The 20,000-nt window shown below is 40.1% G+C and overlaps 1 protein-coding gene across 1 annotated transcript in view; it reads right to left on the bottom strand.

Annotated features, from left to right (window-relative positions):
* The window catches only part of LOC119578172 (CAAX prenyl protease 1 homolog), a 72,009-nt gene that overhangs the window by 19,951 nt on the left and 32,058 nt on the right, over positions 1-20,000 (bottom strand). Inside the window, 1 exon segment of the mRNA XM_037925908.1 lies at positions 4,637-4,802. Within this exon segment, the coding sequence (XP_037781836.1) occupies positions 4,637-4,802 (166 nt within the window).

Raw genomic sequence — 20,000 nt, 5'->3', positions numbered from 1 at the left:
TTATCGTGGGATGTCATGGAGTCCAATTGATTCTGCCCAGCATAAAATCTCCCTCCCGTTTTCGAGTTATTAACTCACTGATCTTTGTACTAAAAAACACAAGATCCCTAGCCAAGTACGGGTGTTTTCCCCAGGTGTTGTAGTTGACTTACTGTAGATCGTTATGAGCCCTTCTAAGAAGTTTTATCTCAGGTCTCTGTCAGTTGTGGCACGTTCTACCTTGGGTGATAAAGACTCGTGCTTGGCAGGCTTTTTAGGTTGTAGCTGAGTTCATGTTGTGCTAACTTGTTGACAGAGAGTTCATTTTAATGATGCCTGGCTGGTAGAATAAAGGTCTCATACAGCAGCATCTTTCAATGAATTCATCATGATATTTGTAGCAAGGTGGTACCGAGAAGGCTTTGCTGGGGGGGGCTCTTTGTAAAAAGGAAGAGTATACTTAATGCCCACGTGAAGAGAGAGAGCGAGCGAGAGAGAGAGAGAGAGAGAGGAGAGAGAGAGAGAGAGGAGAGAGAGAGATGAGAGAGAAAGAGAGAGAGAGAGAGATGAGAGCAAGAGAGAGAAAGAGAGAACCGAGAGCAAGAGAGAGGGACAGAGAGAGCCGAGAGCAAGAGAGAGACAGAGAGAGCAGAGAGAGAGCAAGAGAGAGGACAGGGACAGAGAGATGAGAGAGACAGGGAGGGAGGGAGGGAGGGAGGGAGAGAGAGAGAGAGAAGAGACGAGAGAGGAGAGTGAGAGAGAGAGAGAGAGGGGGGAGAGAGAGTGAGAGAGAGAGAGGTGAGAGAGAAGAGAGAGAGAGAGAGTGTCCGAGAGAAGAGAGAGACCAGAGAGAGAGAGAGAGCCGAGGCAAGAGGAGAGACAAGAGAGAGACAGAAGCGGACAGAGAGGAGAGCCGAGAGCGAAGAGGAGGAGCAGAGAGGAAAGAGAAAGAGAGAGAGAGATGGGAGAGAGAAGAGAGAGAGAGAGAGACAGAGAGAGTGGAGAGAGAGAGAGAGAGAGAGAGAGAGAGAGGAGAGAGAGAAGAAGAGAGAGAGGAGAAGAGAGGAGAGAGAGAGAGAGAGAAGAGAGAGGAGAGAGAAAGCCAAGAGCAAAGAGAGAGAGAGAGAGAGAGAGAGATGAGAGAGAGAGAGAGAGGAGAGAGATCCGAGAGATAGAGAGAGAGATCCGAGAGCAAGAGAGAGAGAGAGAGCAGAGGGCAAGAGAGAGTTCAGAGAGCAAGACAGTAAAAGAAAGAGAAAAAGAGAGAGAGCAAGAGAGAGAGAAAGAGAGAGAGAGAGAAAGAGAAAGAGAGAGAGAGAGGAGCAAGAGAGAGATAATAAAAGAATTACCCCGAGCCGAGTTGAGTCGTAAAAAGTTCATTCCTAATTTCTTGAAAATGTGCTGCCAAAATCTGGCTGAGAAAAGAGTTGCTGTTGTCTCTATTCTGGATTTAATTGACAACACGACATGAATCAAATCCAGTTTAGGTGCACTAGAAGTGCGGTCTATTGCCACGTGTGCATCACACGTGATGAACTGGCCATTGCCGGCATCTAATACATGCCCATACACCTGGCCCTATGCATAACAGTATGCCAGGTTAGCCTATAATGTATAGCCAATGTCGGGGTTTTCAGACGAATATTGCGGATTTAACCATATAGATTTAAATCCCACAAAACCTTGACATCATGCTACCGGTTTGCCATTCATCAATTATGAGTCCCTTGCCACCTTTGGGAAAGTGAATGGCTACACACAGTGGCACCAACGCGATAGGGAAATTGGACACCTTTGGTAGCATCGCTGTCTGCTTAGTGAGAACCTCGTGGGTTCCAGGTGATCTCTGTGGACATCCCTGATTCATCTGGAAATGATGTTCCTTAAGATTCACCCATTCGATGTGCGTGTGCTACAAGCCCCAGTGGCAAAGGACGAGAGCCCCTACCTATCTGCAGTACATCTGATGCTGCTACAAAACATGAATGCAGCCAATCAATCATTGTCAGCGACCGAAACCAATATCTTGTGCCAGGGCATTTGATGATTGCTGAACAGTTGCAGGGTTAACAAAGCATGTGGATTTTGCCAACCAAAAATTTAAGGTTCCTCACTTGACTGTTATCAGTGACCTCAGCTCTGACATATTATGGTAGCCAAATTGGGATTCTGTTGGATCCTCAGGACCACTTTGCTGTTCACACACAGTGATAACAAAAGTGGATCGCGAAGAAAAATACAATTAGAACAAACTGGCTCGGAATAAAGGCAAAGGGCTGTATTGCACCAGAAGCTAAGGAGGTGAATGGGATAAAATACGAATGGCAAATCAAGCACCAGGTTTCCAATATTATGGTATCTGATAAACACTACAGAGGGACAATTTATACCTAGTCAGAGATACAAATGCAAAGCGAGATCAACATGGTTTTGGTTATCAGTGTCGCACAGTTGCTGACCTGAAAAGTAGAGCATGGCTGTCGATATAAGCAGCATCCACCCCAACCACAACAGAACAATTGCACAATATGGCCTTGCAAGAACATGCAGCACTTGCAAAGAGAGCGATAGAACAATGGTAGGGGCGACACACAAAAAATCTGCAGACAAGGATCTTAACAAATATAGGGCCCATATCTCTGCTATTGTTGGTAGGCAAGATATTTGAAACTATAAGTGCTGAAAAAAACTCATGGCACTTCGACGGCCCACCGATTATTGAAACGAGAAAAATTTGGCTTTCGGCAGAGAGATCAGCCTCTGGCCTACTCTTGTCCAGTATTATTATGAGTCAAGCCTTAGATGAGGGCCAAGACACTTATGTGATTGCACTAGCTTTACTGGTGTTTTCGACGGGGTTACCATGTGGCAGTTAGAAGCAAAGGATTGGGCATTAGTGGGGACCTCCTGGATTTTTTCAAAACTATCCCGGGGAAGGTCACTTTTGTGGTGGGAAGGCCACCCTCCACCGGGGCCCCCTTTAGTACCTTGGGCCCCTAAGGTAGGTTTTTCCGGACCTCTGCTTTGGAATGTCTTCTTAAGACACCCTGCAACTCATACCAAAAGTGTCGCGTTGGGCGACTGCACATGTCATTCACATGTAAGTGAGAGACCATCAGAAAAGATAGTGGCATCAATCAGACGCTTAGAGTCTTGTGGGTGGAGCCGGAGGGGACAGGTGACGTTGGCCCCAGAAAAGACACAGGCAAACTCATCCCGTGGGAGGGCCCTCGCCCCTTCCCCACTCCAAACTTCCTCTATGGCAAAAGATTGTTTGCAGGACTCCATCAAGATTTTTGGAATAGATTTGATTGGTTAACATACACGTATGTCCAGCAGGGGGCAAAGACAGCTGATGGAAGTTGGGATGCATCCCCCCCATCAACCCCCTTGGATGGCTGGTGTAGCAGTACTCAAAAGTGCAATTTCTTAGTTTATGGAGTATAGTCCGCTTGAGTGGTCTGCCGTCCCCCTTCATATTTTCTTCGGGGGATAGGTTAGGGAGGGGGGAAGCAATCATCGTACAAAATTTTGGGAAAACCACTGAAGGGTCACACTTCAACCATGAACCCTGGTGCAATTTTGGCGGCTTTGGTAATGATTATTTAAACGTAGGCAGACTCTCATTGTCAAGCTTACCCCTTCCCCCGCCCAATGTTTCCCAGTAGGGAAACCCCCGTGGTGGACGCGAGTGAAAAAGAGAAGTGCAGTCCCCTTTGCCAGGACAGAGAACCACCTGTGCTCTTTCTCCCAAAGTTTGGGGCCCCCTTGGAACCACATGGTCGGGAACACCAGCCCACATCAACATTTTTTGGTCCCTTTAACCAATAGCAGAATACAGAGTTTTAGAGTTTTAAGTGCACATTTATTTGTTTAACATGGTTTTTAGTTCTTTTCCTTTTAGTTGTTTATTTTTTAAAGTTCACTTTTAGAGTGTTGTCATAGATAGGAATGTGTAAATGTTAAAGTTGGGAAATTTTTTAAAGTACTCTCATGTTACCTGAAAAAAGGTTAAAAAAAAAGAGGAGAGAGAAAGCAAAAGAGGAGAGGGAAAAAAGCAAGAGAGAGAGAAAGGAAGCAAGAGAGAGAGAAAAAGGGAAACAAAAGAGAAAGAAAGAAGCAAGAGGGGAGAGAGAAAGCAAGAGAGAGAGAGAAAGCAGAGAGAAAAAAAAGAAGAGAGAGAAAGAAAGAAGAGAAGGAGAAAACATAAGAGAGAGAGAGAAACAAAAAAGAAAGCAAGAGAGAGAGAGAAAGAAAAAGAGAGAGAGAGAAAAAAGGGAAAGGAAAGCAAGGAGGAGGGGGAGGGGGGGGGGGGGGAGGGGAGAGAAAGAAGGGGAGAGAGGAGGAAAAAGAGAGAGAGAAGAGAGAACGGGGGAGAGAGAGAGAAGAAAGAAAGAGAAGAGAGAGAGAGGGGGAAGAAAGAGAGAGAGAAAGAAGAGAAGAGAGAAGCAAGAGAGAGAGAGAGAGAGAGAGAGAAGAGAGAGAGAGAGAGAGAGGAGAGAGAGAGAGAGATTAGAGAGGAGAAAGCACAAAGAGAGAAAGAGAAGAGAGAGAGAGAGAGGAGAGAGAGAAGAGAGAGAGAAGAGAGTAGAGAGAGAAGAGAGAGAGAGAGAGAGAAACATGGGTACATAGACACATTAAAAATTCATCCACATACCTTCAACAACATATAACTTTGTGAGCGGGAATTCAATCTGTGCTGCCAGCTGTTCTATCCTTGACTTGAGCTCCCCCTCCGGCAGAGGTTCATACTTGTCAAAGAGTGGCGCAATGTAGTCAGGGTAGACTGTCATGAAGAACATCACAACAACCATTGTGAATCCCCAAAGGTAGACAAGAATAATCCCCCCGCCCTGGCAATCATAAAAACGTGGAAACAAAAGAAAAGAATAATTCAAATAAAAAAAATTCTCTTTCTTTCAACAATCCATATACAACACAATATATGACTAACATATAGTATATACTTTGTTTCAGTACCTAAGAATGTCTTTTGTTTAGTCATGTTGTCATTTTCCTATACCAGTATTTACTGGTGTGAAGCATAACTAGTCTTTTTAGTTGCCCATTAACAATACATACGGATAAGTGATAATGATAAGAACGAAATGCAGCGAGTGTATGATTGTAAACTGGGGATAGAAAAGACCAGGACCCAGCACAAGAAAAGCAGCCAGGCATATGTTTTGCTGCTGAATTTCTGATTAATCTTTGTAGTTTGATTATGATGCTTAATGATGTAATTTTTATTCATCTATATATCAACATTTGTAGTAGCTGAAATGGTAACAGCAGTACTTCTACTTATTCTTCTATGGTATTATCATAGTTTTGTGTAAGCTACATGTTACTTGGCAACTCTACACCTATGATTCACAGCGCTAAGCCTACACTTAATGTTCTCTCCTCCTAGCTCCCTCAAATTCCTTCCGTTCCTGCCTTCATCTTTTTTTCGTACTGTGCAGTCTATCCCTTACCCCTTTTTGGTGTTCTTTTTATTTTTTATAAGGGCTAGCATAGTAATAGAATTTATAATTGAATGTAGTAATTATCCTAATATATGAAGTTAAACTTCTTAGCATGTGTTTCGTGTAGGTTTGTACAGAAGTCTGAAAGGAACAATTGCAATTGGGGAAAAATTTATGGTTGTTATGGATGACTCAATTGTACAGACGAGGTTTTTTTTTCCTTTTTCCTTCTTTCCCCCTCTCTCAGTCCCTCAACTGAAGTCTGACAACTAATATACAATACAATGCACTAGACATTGAGTGCAAAGATTAATTCACAAACTAGTGAACCGATGTGAATTGCTGGATGATACACATTATTTATTTATATTCTGTCATTATTATGGTAGATTGTATTCAGTATTAGAACTATATGACTTCATTCTGAAAGGAAAAGAACAGAAAAGAAAGAAAATTGTAGTAGAATATAATTTCCTCCATAATAAAAGCCAGTTATTATGGTTGGTTGATGTTTGTATTATAGACAAAAAAAAAAAAAAAAAAAAAAACTAATGTATTGAATTTTGTATTTATAAAAAAAAAAGTCCAATACGAGTACATATATAACAGTATATAAAATGATAATGATAATAATACTAAGATTATAAATAATATATAATTTTCAAATCCACTATACTTACCTTAATATATAAACAAGCCCAGCAATAACTGGGTGAAGCAATCACTTGGGCAACACAAATTTCTTGAGTTTATCCTTTATTGAAAAATCCAGGAGTTTGTGTTGTTGAAACCATCTTCCTGTTTCTACTTTGAAAGTGTAAGTATGTGCAGACATACAGGGCTAGGGAGATTGATGGTTGTTTTCATCATGACCGAATGCAAACAAAAAGCCACAGTCTGTGGGATTTCCAACAGCCTCATGACTCGAACCAAGAACCCTGAATAAACTGGCCCCAAGAATGCTGCCCACAGTGCGGAAACCCTCCATAACACCATGATGGCCCGTGGGGGAAAGAAAATATCTGTATACATCAAAGTGCAAATTTGTTGTTGTAGCTGAACCTGGCAAAATGCACATCTGACCAAAGATCTTGTATGGTGTCTGCTAATGGGAGCTAACGGGTGGTAGAATTTTGTTTTTTTGCAATTTTTAAAAAAATCAAAATGGGACACTCTATGGGATTAAATGAAGAGACAAAAATTAATTTAAACATGACTTATCTAAATAAGTATCGTGACCTAGACTGTTTATGAAACCATGAATGAACTTCATCTCATTGTTTTAACCATAGCATTGTCAATTCTGGGGAAACTATGCTTAACAAATTATTCTATTTATTTATTGTCCATTAATACATTTGTCTTAAGGGTTTATGTAGGGAATTGTATATCATGAACAGGGAAAAAAGGAAAGAAAGAAAAACTTATCAGAGTCGCAAAAAACGATACTGGTGGAAATGTCACTGGGACACCAGGTGAATTTACATATGTCCATGAGCTTCATTTCCTGGCAGATTGGGTGAATGCCTAACTATAAGCTGGACCAACGCCCAGGCAAAACCAATCAGCTAACACACATGGAATGTCGGAGAAGAATTTACTTTTCCAGTTCTACTGCTTTTTAATTTATTAAACACACACCACAAAACACACACACCACACCACACACACACACACACACCCCCGACAACACCCACACCCCCACACACACACACACCACACACACACACAGATTGGCCGCAGTGATACTTACCGTACTCACTAATCTGGTTGAAACAACGCTCCCTCCACAAAGCCAAACTTTGCTTTTGTCCAAGCTTATGCTCTTGCCTTATCATATGTCCTCCTCTCTGCCATGAGTTCTTCAGTTCTTTTTGGTGGAATGCATTTTTCCCTTGTATACACGGCGCTGAAAAATTTAGGACTAAATAAAAAGGTACTACAACATTATACAACACCAATACATATTAATATGGTGATTCTAGCTCAAAAAAAAAGAAGGGCAAAACCGAAAGATAAGAAGGCGGCGAGGGACTGTGATTAGTTCCTCTTTGCTTAGCCCCATGTGTGTGCGGCCGCTCAGGCGCAATAAGATGAAGAGGCCTACTTCCTGCCTTTTCTTTCGAACCTAAAAAAAAACTATTTTAATATTTTTTGGTATTAAATCATTTTCTATGGTCTATAATTATTGCCCACAGTTTCCTGATAAACATGACGAACAGTGACCGTCAACAATGACTATGACGCGAAGATGCTAAGAAACCGGCCGATCTGGGGACATCAGTCAGCAAATGCTAGTCAGGTTACGGATTATGCCGGATAGTATCAATACGCGGAAAGCGCCCGCAAACAGGATAAATAAGAAGATTACAATACCAAACACGTAATGCATAACAGAAATAATCAGACTAAAGAGTTTCATCAACCGAAATTTGACCAAATCAGTTAACGATAGGGTGTGATGGGGGACAAGAAAAAACAATTACTTTTCTTTCATAGGGAATTACGTGTGTCAACCGTAGAATTAAATGATTAATGACGTGCTTTACTATATTCATAACAATAAATGTTGACGTTTTTTTTTTTTTTTGTTTTTATCTGTTACAAGAGCCCTTCACAGAATCAGCCACTAAAATAAAACCAGCCCCTAGAATTAGAGGCTAACCACACTCCTATACAGAACACAGGGATGACATGACAAAGGCCTATTGACTTATGTCAGTGACACCATAACCGCATAAGTTTGTGGCCGAAATCTAATGACAATAATTGTGTCAGTATTCAGCATTTACCAATATTCGGCAACAGCCTCTGGGTGTTTTTTTCTTCTCTCTGTAACAATGTATACACGCAAGGTGTATGAAAGTTTCAGACCTGATTCACTGCCCAACTTTCAGAATCCGGCACAATATGAGTCATGGGAGATTGAGATTTTTAAATGCTGACATTAACATTTGGAGATATAGTCAATGCAATGAAATGCGAAGAGTTCCACATTTTGTGAACAACAGATCTATGACAGTATATATACAGACACAAACTCACGTGGCGGGGGCAGGCTAGATTATGTAATAGGCAAGGTTCATTGTGAATGGGAACGTTCGAAGCATGCTTGCACAGAGCCTAATCAGTGACCACTTTGCAATGGTAACAGATACGCTGTTGATAAATACTCGTCCCTACAAAAACAAATAGGGTTCAAAATTTCTTATTCCCCCTTACCTTGAAGCATCCACCACTTTAAAATCACGTATCTATGAACGGTACAATGATTACACAGTAACAATGTTGATAAATTTTCCATGGACAATGACAACAGTGGTCACTGAGTACTACAAACACTTGGGTCTGTCCAAAGAAAACCTTCAAGAACAGCAAACTCACAACGCTCCAAACAACTAAAGTGGGTCGGTGCCCCTACATTATTAAGGGAACAAAAGCGAGTTCAGGATCTTATGAATATCTACAAAAGCAGGATATACCCGTGACAACCATTATTGAATTCTTATGGCTAACAAAAAACCTACGGGAAAATAAAAACTCATTTTCAGAAATGAACACTTTGCACAGTTCCTACAAAAGCATTAACAAAAACCACCTCAATTGTCGGAGGTCTGGAAAAAAAATTAATCAAATTTCCAGGCAAACCAACTACACCCTAACACCCCCGCAGTTCCATAGTCCTCTTGCACAAGCAGATTGCTCCTTCAGTCCATGGCTGGAGCGTCCAAATTGGGAGCTCACTTCCCACAAATATTCAGGATCACCTATTCCAATCCTAAATTGCAAACGCAAATTTTGCCATTGGAAGGATTGGAATGTTCTGATTCCTTGATAACTGACCCCCTCAGACTATTTGCTGAGAATCACTGAGTGGGAACTGAAAACAATGCACTGATCAAATGAAAAGTGATCTCCGCTACCCAGGTGAGGGATTGGAAATTACCTATAGTGGTCCTCCGCCTTATGCTCAGGTACCTGAATCCCCTTTTGCCCTATACAGTAAGTTTGTCCACAAAGTTTATTCTGCCCTGGCCCCCTGGACACGCGTTTAATCATCCCTATACCGAAAGTCAAACACTGATATACCGACCCAATTTCCTTAAACCTCATGTGTATGCAAAGTCTAGAAAGGATAATTTTGAAACTGACTCCAGGTACAGGTTACAAGGTAAATTATCTCACAGACTGAACGGATTCCTTCGGGAACGTAGCACACGAACATTTGCTTTTGTCAGAGTTACTTTTCTTTACTTTTCACACTCTATCCATGGAAGTACAACTCACAAACAATAGTACAAAGACTGTTTTTCTCTTGACCTTAAGTCAGCTTTTGACATTGCAACCAGAGAAGTTTATCCCTAGAACAATTAGTAAGCGCCTTTGGCATCCAGGGTAAGATATTGAACTGGAATTAGAATGTATCTCTCGAACAGATCTGCAAGTGTCGCTGTTCAGGGGCGTGGAGAAGTTAAGTTCCACTTCACAGTCTTTTGAACTTGGGCGGACGGCCCAAGGGGTAGTTCCTCAGCCCTATGCTGTTCAATGTCCTCATCCAACAAGCTGGTGGCAGAATACCCACTTGGGGATGGTGAATCCATTGTGCTAATGCTAGGCTTGGTCGACATATGGCGGGTCAGAGCATCATCACAAGTGAAGGATGCTACATAATTCTCAGACAGAAATCAAAGCAAAGGCTCATGAGTGTGGAATTACTCATTTCCGCCAGAAAACAATGGCTCTAAACCCATGTATCATACCCCCACCAAAAAACCACTTTTCCCGGCATAGGGGACCAGGAGCTTGACATATGCCACAGTATAAAATCTCGGGGTGAATTGGTAATGATGCGACAACCTGGTCTTCTCTCTAAAGAAGAGACTCTGAAGAGTATTGAAACCTTTGAAAAAGTTCTGTCTGAAGAGAACTGGCAATCAATGTTAAGGCGCGCTAGACTGTTTTTACACCTTGGCTTTTATAAAAAGGTCAGTTGTACGCACTATACCATGCAAACTGCACTTGTTGCAAGTGGTAGGCATCAGAAATAGGTTGTTGGGAGGTAGTGGCAAAATGAAGCTATGAGGATTATCCTCGTCAACCGACCCCCCCGAGAACAGCAAGGAATAGTAAAACATGAGATCAGATTACCTTACCATTCATTATTTCTGGTCTGATAGAAATAAAATTTATTTTCCACCATATTTGGGGTCAAAGCTCTTGAGGGAACCCTCGTATCCTCAATTTCCAAAAAAATTTTCCAAAAAACAAAACTGCAACATAAAATCAAACGCAGTAAAGAACCGTGAACAAATCACACACGATCCCACACACGCGGACAGCGCGCCCTCTGATACACAAAATCTCCATGAACATTTATAAAAACTCAATGTTCCACATTAGTAAATAACCAAAAGGTCGCTCCATTCCACCATGGAAATTCCAACATTGATCGTGCACCTTACATTCTACCACAAAAAACACAGGGTGCATAACTGTGTGTTGAGAACAAATTGGCGCTAAAGCAACGTTAAACGAACACACAGACCCTAAGTGGGGTGATGATGCATATGAGTGTTACGCCGCGGATCCTACAGTCGGATACAAAGCTGGTTGTGCTTGGCGCTGTATACCAAAAATGGGCTTACTACAAAATCAAGTTAAAATATGAAGAATGCAAAACGATTGACTGGGCCAAAGCACTACACGAAACGGAAGCTGGGCGGTAATACTCCTCGCAAACGGAAGTTCTTAATGTCTAGGGGCTCTGGAGGAGTAGTTTTTCTGTGACTCTCAAAGGTGTCTCTTTTCGGACGCTAAATTCTTTCAAACGCAGGTGGCGATGAAGAAAATGTGAGTTGCATTAAGCGTAACGTAACCATGCCAGAGCGTATTTAACATTCCAATTTTGGTATGGACCCATCTCAATTGTTATGCATACCGCAACACGACCACGAGCCGAACCAGTGACAAATTGGGCGAAGATAAGCATGCAGCAAGGAAAAAAATATTGTTGAACATAGGATCTTGGGATGCCTCTTGCTAGGGTTGCATCAACATAGTCTGAAAAGTTCTCATAAGGAAGAACTAGTATAGTCTGATTAACACTCAAAGAGCCACCTGAAAGCTGTACCATAAGGCACTACGATCAGTATAGAATGGCAGCCTTCCTATGGGTGGGCCCGAAGTCAAAAACCAGACAGTGTGACGTGGTTATTTGCCAGAATAACATTTAAGGTTTTACAGATGTAACTGGCAACTGCACGGTGCCAGAATGCAGATGAATCTAGATGTAGACTGTGTAACGAAGAAAACAAACGACGCTTGAGCACTTATATCTCGGAATGTCATGTGATACAGCCTTTACTTTCAGACCACACCCTACATGATGTATAAAAGAACTATGTGATATTTCATTTCACTGATACATAAGTGGAAGTATATCGTACTATACCTAAATTTACTATGTTAGACTCTACCGTAAAACAAATAACAGTGTTATTCCAACACAGAGGCATAAATCATATGTAAGTAATAATTTTGTATGATGTATGATTTATATTTCTATTTTACCTTTGTACAACACAGTATTACAGACTACGGTACAATGTCAGATATATGTAAAACTGTACTCATGTGAATTGCCACAACAACGGAGCCTTGAGCATATGCAGAATAGCCAGGGTGGTAAATATAAACTTACCTTAAACTTACTTAACTTAACATTTAACTAAAGAAAATGTAGGGACACATTTTTTTGTGTTGTTGGATGGCTAGAATCCCATAATTTGTCATTATTTGCTCTTTAATAATGCTGAATAAAGTGATAGTTGAATGGTGTCACATTGGTGTATGACTAATGTTTTTTATACTGAATTTTACTTTGCTTTTTTTTTTTTTTTTTTTTTTTTTTTTTTTTTCTGTATCCTATGAAATATAAATACTTTCGAGATGTTATATTACAACTTATAAGGCACAATATAAATTTCAATTCTCTGCTCAATGTGGTTTTCATAATTCGTGATTATTATATATGTATATTCTGTATTTATTACTGGTATTCCCTGATGGTAATAAGTTAATTTTTGAGGGTAGTATTTTCTCCATATCAACCTGCTCTAGATAAAAAAAAAAAAAAACAAAAAAAGTTTTCTTTTATTACTGATCCCTGGACCATGAGAAATGCTTTTGGCACATCTATGTCCACACTCTCCCTCCTCCTTCTCCTCCCCTCTCCCACTACTGTACACACGTACAAGCCGCGTGCACGTCGTACATCACACGTACACACACTCACAGCACATGCTGTACACACACACACACACACACACACAAGCACGACACACGACGACCAGCACACACACACACACGGCACCGCCGCACGCACACACAGCAACGCAACTGCACGCACGGCACGCAACGCACACACGCACGACACACACACACACTGCACTTCAGACTCGATAACTGATGTATTTTTAGAGAAGCTGACCTCAGGAGCCTGAGAAGCCCTTAGAAGTGTAAAGCATAGGAAAAATGGGCGGTGTTTAAAACTACTTTCATACACATTTTCTTCTGTGGCCAAAAAAATCCTATTTTGGCCCAGTGTTTATAACAAGAACCACATGGATGACCATACAATGAATGTTTGCATGATTTGACCTGGAAATTGAGTCCAAGCATTGCCAGGGTATATTCATACATACCAACCCACACACCTAGGGGTTTATATGTTATTGTCTATGGTTACTTGGGTTTGTCTTGCAACCCAAGAGGAAGATCCATAGCATCAACAGGGAATATATTTTCCTCATAATATTTTTTTTAGTATTCATTTTATTTATTTTTTTTTTTGGTGGGGGTTTTGGGGGGGGGGTCCATATAATGTGTGTGTCCCCTCAGATATTACAAGGTCTTGTTTTAGGTCATAAATTATATATAAGCTTATTTTGTTTTTAGCATGGTTTTTAATCCCCCTAAAAATACCCAATCCTGACAAGGTTAGAAAAAAATTAGTTATCTATATAATAAGGTAAAACCAGATTTTCAACTCAATAAAAGATGAAATGAAAATTTACTAAAAAGAAATTAAAAAATACCTATGGCATCTGGTACCACCAGTCTCTGGTCTACCCACACTGCCTTCATGCAGGTTGTGAGTTTTTTAAATTAAAAAGCTTTTTTATTTTTTAAATCAGATTTTTTTTGTTAGCTGTTGTTTAAAAATCATTCATTTGATTTTAACACCCATTCCTGACGGGTGCAATGTACGCACATGCCTGGCATGGCCTGACTATCTGCCGGGGGCATGTATGTACACGCCATGGTGATTTTTTTGTTATAATCACGGCAAAATATTTTTTTTTTCTGCCAGCCACTGAAGTGTGATTTACGTCATTTTAAACACTTTCCTCATTTTTACCTATGCCAAAAAAAACATCACTTCCATGATGCCGCACACTTGCCTTAATTTTATTCGACTAGAGACTGAATTAAGATCAACTATGGAGCTATATAACAAAATACCCTTCAGTCTCGTTTATCAGAAAGTTTGGCAAGCGAAGACTTTATAAAAATATGAAACTGAAAATACAACATATCTTCGTAGTATTACGAAGAAATGGCATTGGGATGCGGTATTTGGGGCTGAGTGGTAGCGCATAACTAATAAACGGTGAACGATAATAAGCCCTCAGCAGCGGGACTGGGCCACTATGAAATACTACCCGTCGGGAAAGGGTTAATTTTTATTTTTTATTATTTATTTTTTTATCAGCATCAATATACATGAAAGCTATTATATAGCAGACCAGTAGCCTTGGCCAGGACTGATCACCTCCTCCTGTTCCTGTACATATGCTATGACATGGCCGAACTTGTGCCACTGTGTATTAGTTTGGGTGTTACAGCCACTCATTCCTGAGCTAATTCCTGAGCTCATGTGTATCTGGTAGGAAGAGTGATCCAGTGTGGGAATATTTAAACAGATTTCCTTCAAAGTCTGGGAAAGGATAGAGACCTATATGCAAACAGTGTAAACTTGAGTTACAAGGTATAGTAGCAAGAATGAATTCTCAGAGAACAATTAGAATTATCTTAAGAGGATTTGGATAACCCAGGTAAGACTGAAAATCTGACTCCAAAGGTGCCTCAAAAAAAGTGTTGCAACTCCAGCATTACAGAAAGAATGTCCAACTTCTACCACAAGTTTTTTAAATTGTAAAGCAACAACTTTGGACACATTTGTTACAAAGACAACTACTTATGAAAGAACAAACCTTGATGAAGAAGTCACTAAGATGGGCTTTGCAACCAACTTTTTATTTAGATTGATAGAACATCCTCAGTTTTGTAAAAGTTGAGGCCAGGATACACTCCTCCAACAAGAAAAGCAATTGCAGACAAATTTGTACCCGTGATATGTGAAAAAGATTATGCAAAAAGTGCCACAGAGCTGAAGGATGAAACTGTGTCTGTCTTTAGATGGATGGTCTAACATTCACAACTATTGTATGTGCTGCTGTGACAACCTCATAAACCATACATATTTAGTAGATACAACAGACACATGTGGCCAGCCTCATACAGTTGAATATCTAGAAGAGCTCTCAAAATCAGCAATTAGGAGTGCAAAGAATTTGGTTGCCGTTGGGTAGTGCGTGACAGTAACACAGCTAATGTAAACAAATGAAGAAACTGTTGAAGGAATAGAATGAACTAAGGCTGGTACCATATGGCTGTATTGCCACATTCTGAATCTTCTGGTACAGATATGGAAACTGTAGTAAAAACTTGTATACTATTGTAAATCTTTAGAACCAATCTATTTTATGTAAGATACTGCATGAAGGTGGCACATGTCTTGTTAATGGCCGCATATCATGAATGAATTACCGAATGTAAGCGTCTGAGATATAAATAGAATGGTCAGCTCTCATGCACAAATTTTGGAAGTTATAGAGAGCAGGACTGTGTCAGAGTTAGAAGTGGCAAACTTACATTAAGTGACCAGACCTTACTTCATGACTAAACAACAAACTGTGTATTTGGAAAAGTTATGTTTAATTCTACTGCAACTGAATGGACTGAATGGTTATATAGAATATTTAAACTTCGTATACAATAATTAAGATTTGCTGGATAATGCTGTTGTATTGTGAGGTTAAATGAGCAAAGTTGCATAAACAACAGTCACTGTTTTAAAACCTGATTTCAATCCTTACTTTCAGATGAAAATCTTGTGGCAAGTGGAATATCACAATGGACTAGGATGAGTTGCCCTCACTTGTCCCGTCATGAATTTTCAAGCCAAGTCAGCTCGTTCATGCAACTAGACCCCGTCTCAGTGGCAAAATGTATATATTGTATGGTGACATTCAAATGTTTGGATAGATATGTAATTTCATAGCACGTAACTACTGTCTGCATTGGCAGCTCCATCAGAGTGAATTGACTTTTCTTAACTATTGTATTAAATTTCAAAACAAAAAAAACTTGGATGATAGAAAAATCAGTAATTTTTTTTGTTTAAAAATCATGAATCACAAAATAATTTAGTGTGTACTAAGTAGAATGCACAAAAAAAAAGCAATTTAATGTTATAGAAATTAAAATAATTTTGGTTTAAAAGTTTAAATTCAAGATGTCACCATATGTTGAAGACTATAAGTATTTCAAAAGAAGAGATAATAACTTTTCAAAGAAGAATGTTTTTTCAGTATAAATTCAATGTGCTTTTGATTTAAATACAGACTATAATAATTGCGAATTTCTTTTTTAAATTCATTTACTTAAAGATATAAATACAAAATATATAATAAGTGCAACTCTTTGATTTCCTTTTTTAATGGCATGTAAAATTTTTGTAGTACTGTATTATAAAAGGAAGTGGTTTAGTATTCTACTTCTCAGAAAAAACAGTTTAGTCCTATTTATAATTACTGTACACAGGTTAACCAGAATACCCATAAAACTGTCAGGCGATCGTGTCAGCACCATAGTGTGCGCAGAATGATATACATGCCTCCGGAAAACATGACTGCGCACAAATGGAATGTATACACATGCCACCCGGAATATAGTCTAGGCATGCCATGGCATGTGCGTACATGCCACCTAGTAGGGAAGGGTTAATAACCCATCTTAATAAGTATTGAAATTTTGTCAGCCTTGCGTTGAATTTATTTTGTATTTCCTTTTTAGATAATTTTCATCACATAACTGATAGTGACAATTTGGTGCACATATATTTAAACATTATGCCGCAAACCCCCAAAACCCTCACATTCTTGGGGTGAAAATATGATAACATATACAGAATAAGTCACTATATTGTCTTATAACCCCCTGCTGGGAGGCTGCCACCCCCAACCCTTACCTGGGAAATCAAGAATCCTCCATGTATTCAGGGCAGGGTAGAGTGCATGACCAACATGTGGGAGCACTCACCCGATGATGAGTCTGTCTGTCCAAAGCTCTCTCTTGCATGAATACATGATGGATTCTTTGCTTTTCTGGACAGGGGTTAGGGGATGGCAGCCCTAATGGGGGAGGGCCCCTTGCATTAGACACTCTAGTGACTGATTCTGTATATATTTTTCATATTTTACTCCACAATTTTCCAAGTACCTTTCATGCTATCCCCTGTTATCAGGGCCAAGATTGTATAATGAGGGGGATAAATTCAATATATCTGGAGAGTAATGAGTGAGAGAAATCCATTGATACCAAAATCCATGGGAAAATTTTCCGTGCATGTCAACCAAGCGACAGTAAAAATAAGTGTATGGAGAGGTTACCTTGACGAAAACTAGGACCTTTTCATCTATGGCAAAAGGTGTGCAAATCGAAATAAGGGAGATATAGGACAGACAAGAGTGAAGATCGCACCTTCGTTTTCTAAAGTCCCTTCCATGTTTACCTTCGCAACAATCAAAACAAATGTGACGCAAAACTCATCACCAAGTGGTCCTTGTATTGCTACGCGCTCGTGAGAACAGAATATTTTGTCATTATCAGCGTCCGTTTTCCTCGAATTCATGTATGTAATGCATTCTTTTCTGGTAAGTATTCATGCTTTTTCGTGTACAAAAACCTTGTGCACCTGCGCCTTTTGCCACCCGGGAGATTTGACAGCCAGCAGCGCCAATACGTCGAGAAAGCGTCGAGAAACGCCGGTGAGCAATGTTTTATTTTAAGTGCGGCATCGATTCCGGGCTTTTTTAAAGCCCTTTTGTGAATATACTGGACAAATAGACATTCGTTTCTATCACAGCCCGATATTTGAACCCATCAGTGCCCTAATGCTGAAAAAAGTGATTAGAAATCAAGCATTGTGACCATAGACGGAAGCGAAGAAACATTCGGTGTTTTCGCGTATAAAAGTATGTGGTTTTACCCTGGGGGTCCAGGGGGCGTAGCCCTCTGGCTAGGTGCATATATTACCCCCTGGGGGTCCAGGGGGCTTAGCCCCCTTGCTCGGCGCATATATACATCGGGTCCAGGGGGCAGAGCCCCCTGGCTAGGCAACATATAGATCGTAGTGTATAATCCCACAGGGTTAAGGTTAAGTTGGTTTACTGGTTAGGACACATTGTACAATTACCACGGGGGATCTGGATTCTGTGAAACCCCGTAGTTTTTGCCGAACGATGGGTTTGTTTCCCATAGAGTTTTTCAAAAGTTGGCGCGTCGGTGCTTAGAGTTTGAAAGGTGGCGGCGACCTCCGTAGATTTCATTGTCCGATTTTAAGGTTTTTTGGTGCTTGTTTTACCCATTTCTGTTCTCTATTCTTCTTATTTCAACCTGTTTTACCCATAATTTCCCTGATCTACTTCATGCCCTCCCCTGCTATCGGGACTTATCAAATCACATCAAGATTGTCGCTGGAGGATGCAACTGAAATGATCATCAGATTCGTTTCATCTCACGAAAACAAATCTGATTGATATAAATATGGGCAGGGAAGACCCGGTTGTCATTTTTTGGGAAAAATTAAACCAATCCTTGCAATCAGTAGTGAAAACTATTTTCCCGGAATTTACTCTTTTTACTTATGACTCTAGCTTGTGATAACTTAGCAACATTAATGTTTGCCCACTAATATCACCAGCAGAAATACCGAAAAATCAAAACTAAACACAAGTGACATATTTAATGCGTAAAGAAAAAAAAAACAGAAATAGCTATGAAACCAGAGGCTCTCCTTCCCCAAAGGCGACCACTGTCCTCCCTCACCTGCCTGTACGCCAGATATTCCTCCCAAAAGTAGGTGGCCCACGAGAAGCCCGGATCCCCACGAAGACCCTTCCCCTCCCCGACCCCAAGGCTGGGGAATGGCCAGGGAGATCATGCTTCGCCGCGAGAGCCGTCACGAAGCGGCGCCTTCTTCTCTTTTTTCCCTTTAGACTTTTTTGGTCTCTTTTTCCCGGAAGAAGCGGCACCAACTCTTCCTTTGGCGACGTATGTAAACACTGCGGCTCGGGAGGGGACTACGAGCCTAAAAATTATATGCAAATGATATGTATATTATATGATTGTATGTGAATCATATTAAATATAATATGTAATAAAAATATGTAAATTATGTGTAAACACTGCTGCTTGTGAGGGACTACGAGCCCAGCGAATTAAATGCTGTATATGTCTTTCATAGTTTCTGTTTATGTACTACTGTTGTACGTAATATCCAATATATATATATATTTTATATATATATATATTATATATATTATATATAATATATTTTATATATAGAAAAAAGTTTTTTTTTTTTCTTTTTTAAATTTTCTATCTACCAACTATCTATTTTTTTAAACTTACCCTCCCTACCTACCTATCTATCTATCTATTCCTCTCTATCTATATGTATGCCCCCCCCCCCCCACACAAAACACACAAAACCCCCACACACACACACACCAAAACCCCACACCACACACCACACACACACACACACACACACACAAATACATAAATTCGTGTACTGTATCACACCAAACAAGTGACGTGTGGCGAGCCTGGCTTGGAATGACAAGCATAGATGTGCAAGATTCAGGAGGGAGGCTCCCGAGGCAGATGATGACGGTGGAGGAAACCTTGTGATGCAGGACGGAGAATGCTGGCAGAGTGAAGGGCTGAGAACGAGAGGGAAACCGGAATGAGATTCAGTTGGCGGTGTAAACTTCTTTGTGACGAATGAAAAAGAAGGTACATCCTTTGTTATAATTTTAAATTATTATGGTGTGTAATTGCATTTTTTCAGATTATTATATATTCAGGCGTTCATTAAAAATCAACACTGAAGTTAAAATTTTATCATATATTAGTTTTTTAATAGTTTACCATAAAAAACCCCTTTTTTTAGTTAAGGCTTGAAAAAACGTTTCACACTTTAAAATAAGGGTAACTTGTATATTATACCAAATCCCCTTTGAGGCATTTTCAAATGTGGTACATACATAGATACGCACCTATACACATCAGCGTCTACATATGACCCTCATTTAATACGATACTAAAAGTAATAATAAACAAATGTACAAACAATCCCCTTTC

Source organism: Penaeus monodon, chromosome 10 (genome assembly GCF_015228065.2).
Source record: "Penaeus monodon isolate SGIC_2016 chromosome 10, NSTDA_Pmon_1, whole genome shotgun sequence".
Taxonomy (NCBI): Eukaryota; Metazoa; Arthropoda; class Malacostraca; order Decapoda; family Penaeidae; genus Penaeus; species Penaeus monodon.
This window is presented reverse-complemented; position numbering and strand designations above follow the sequence as displayed.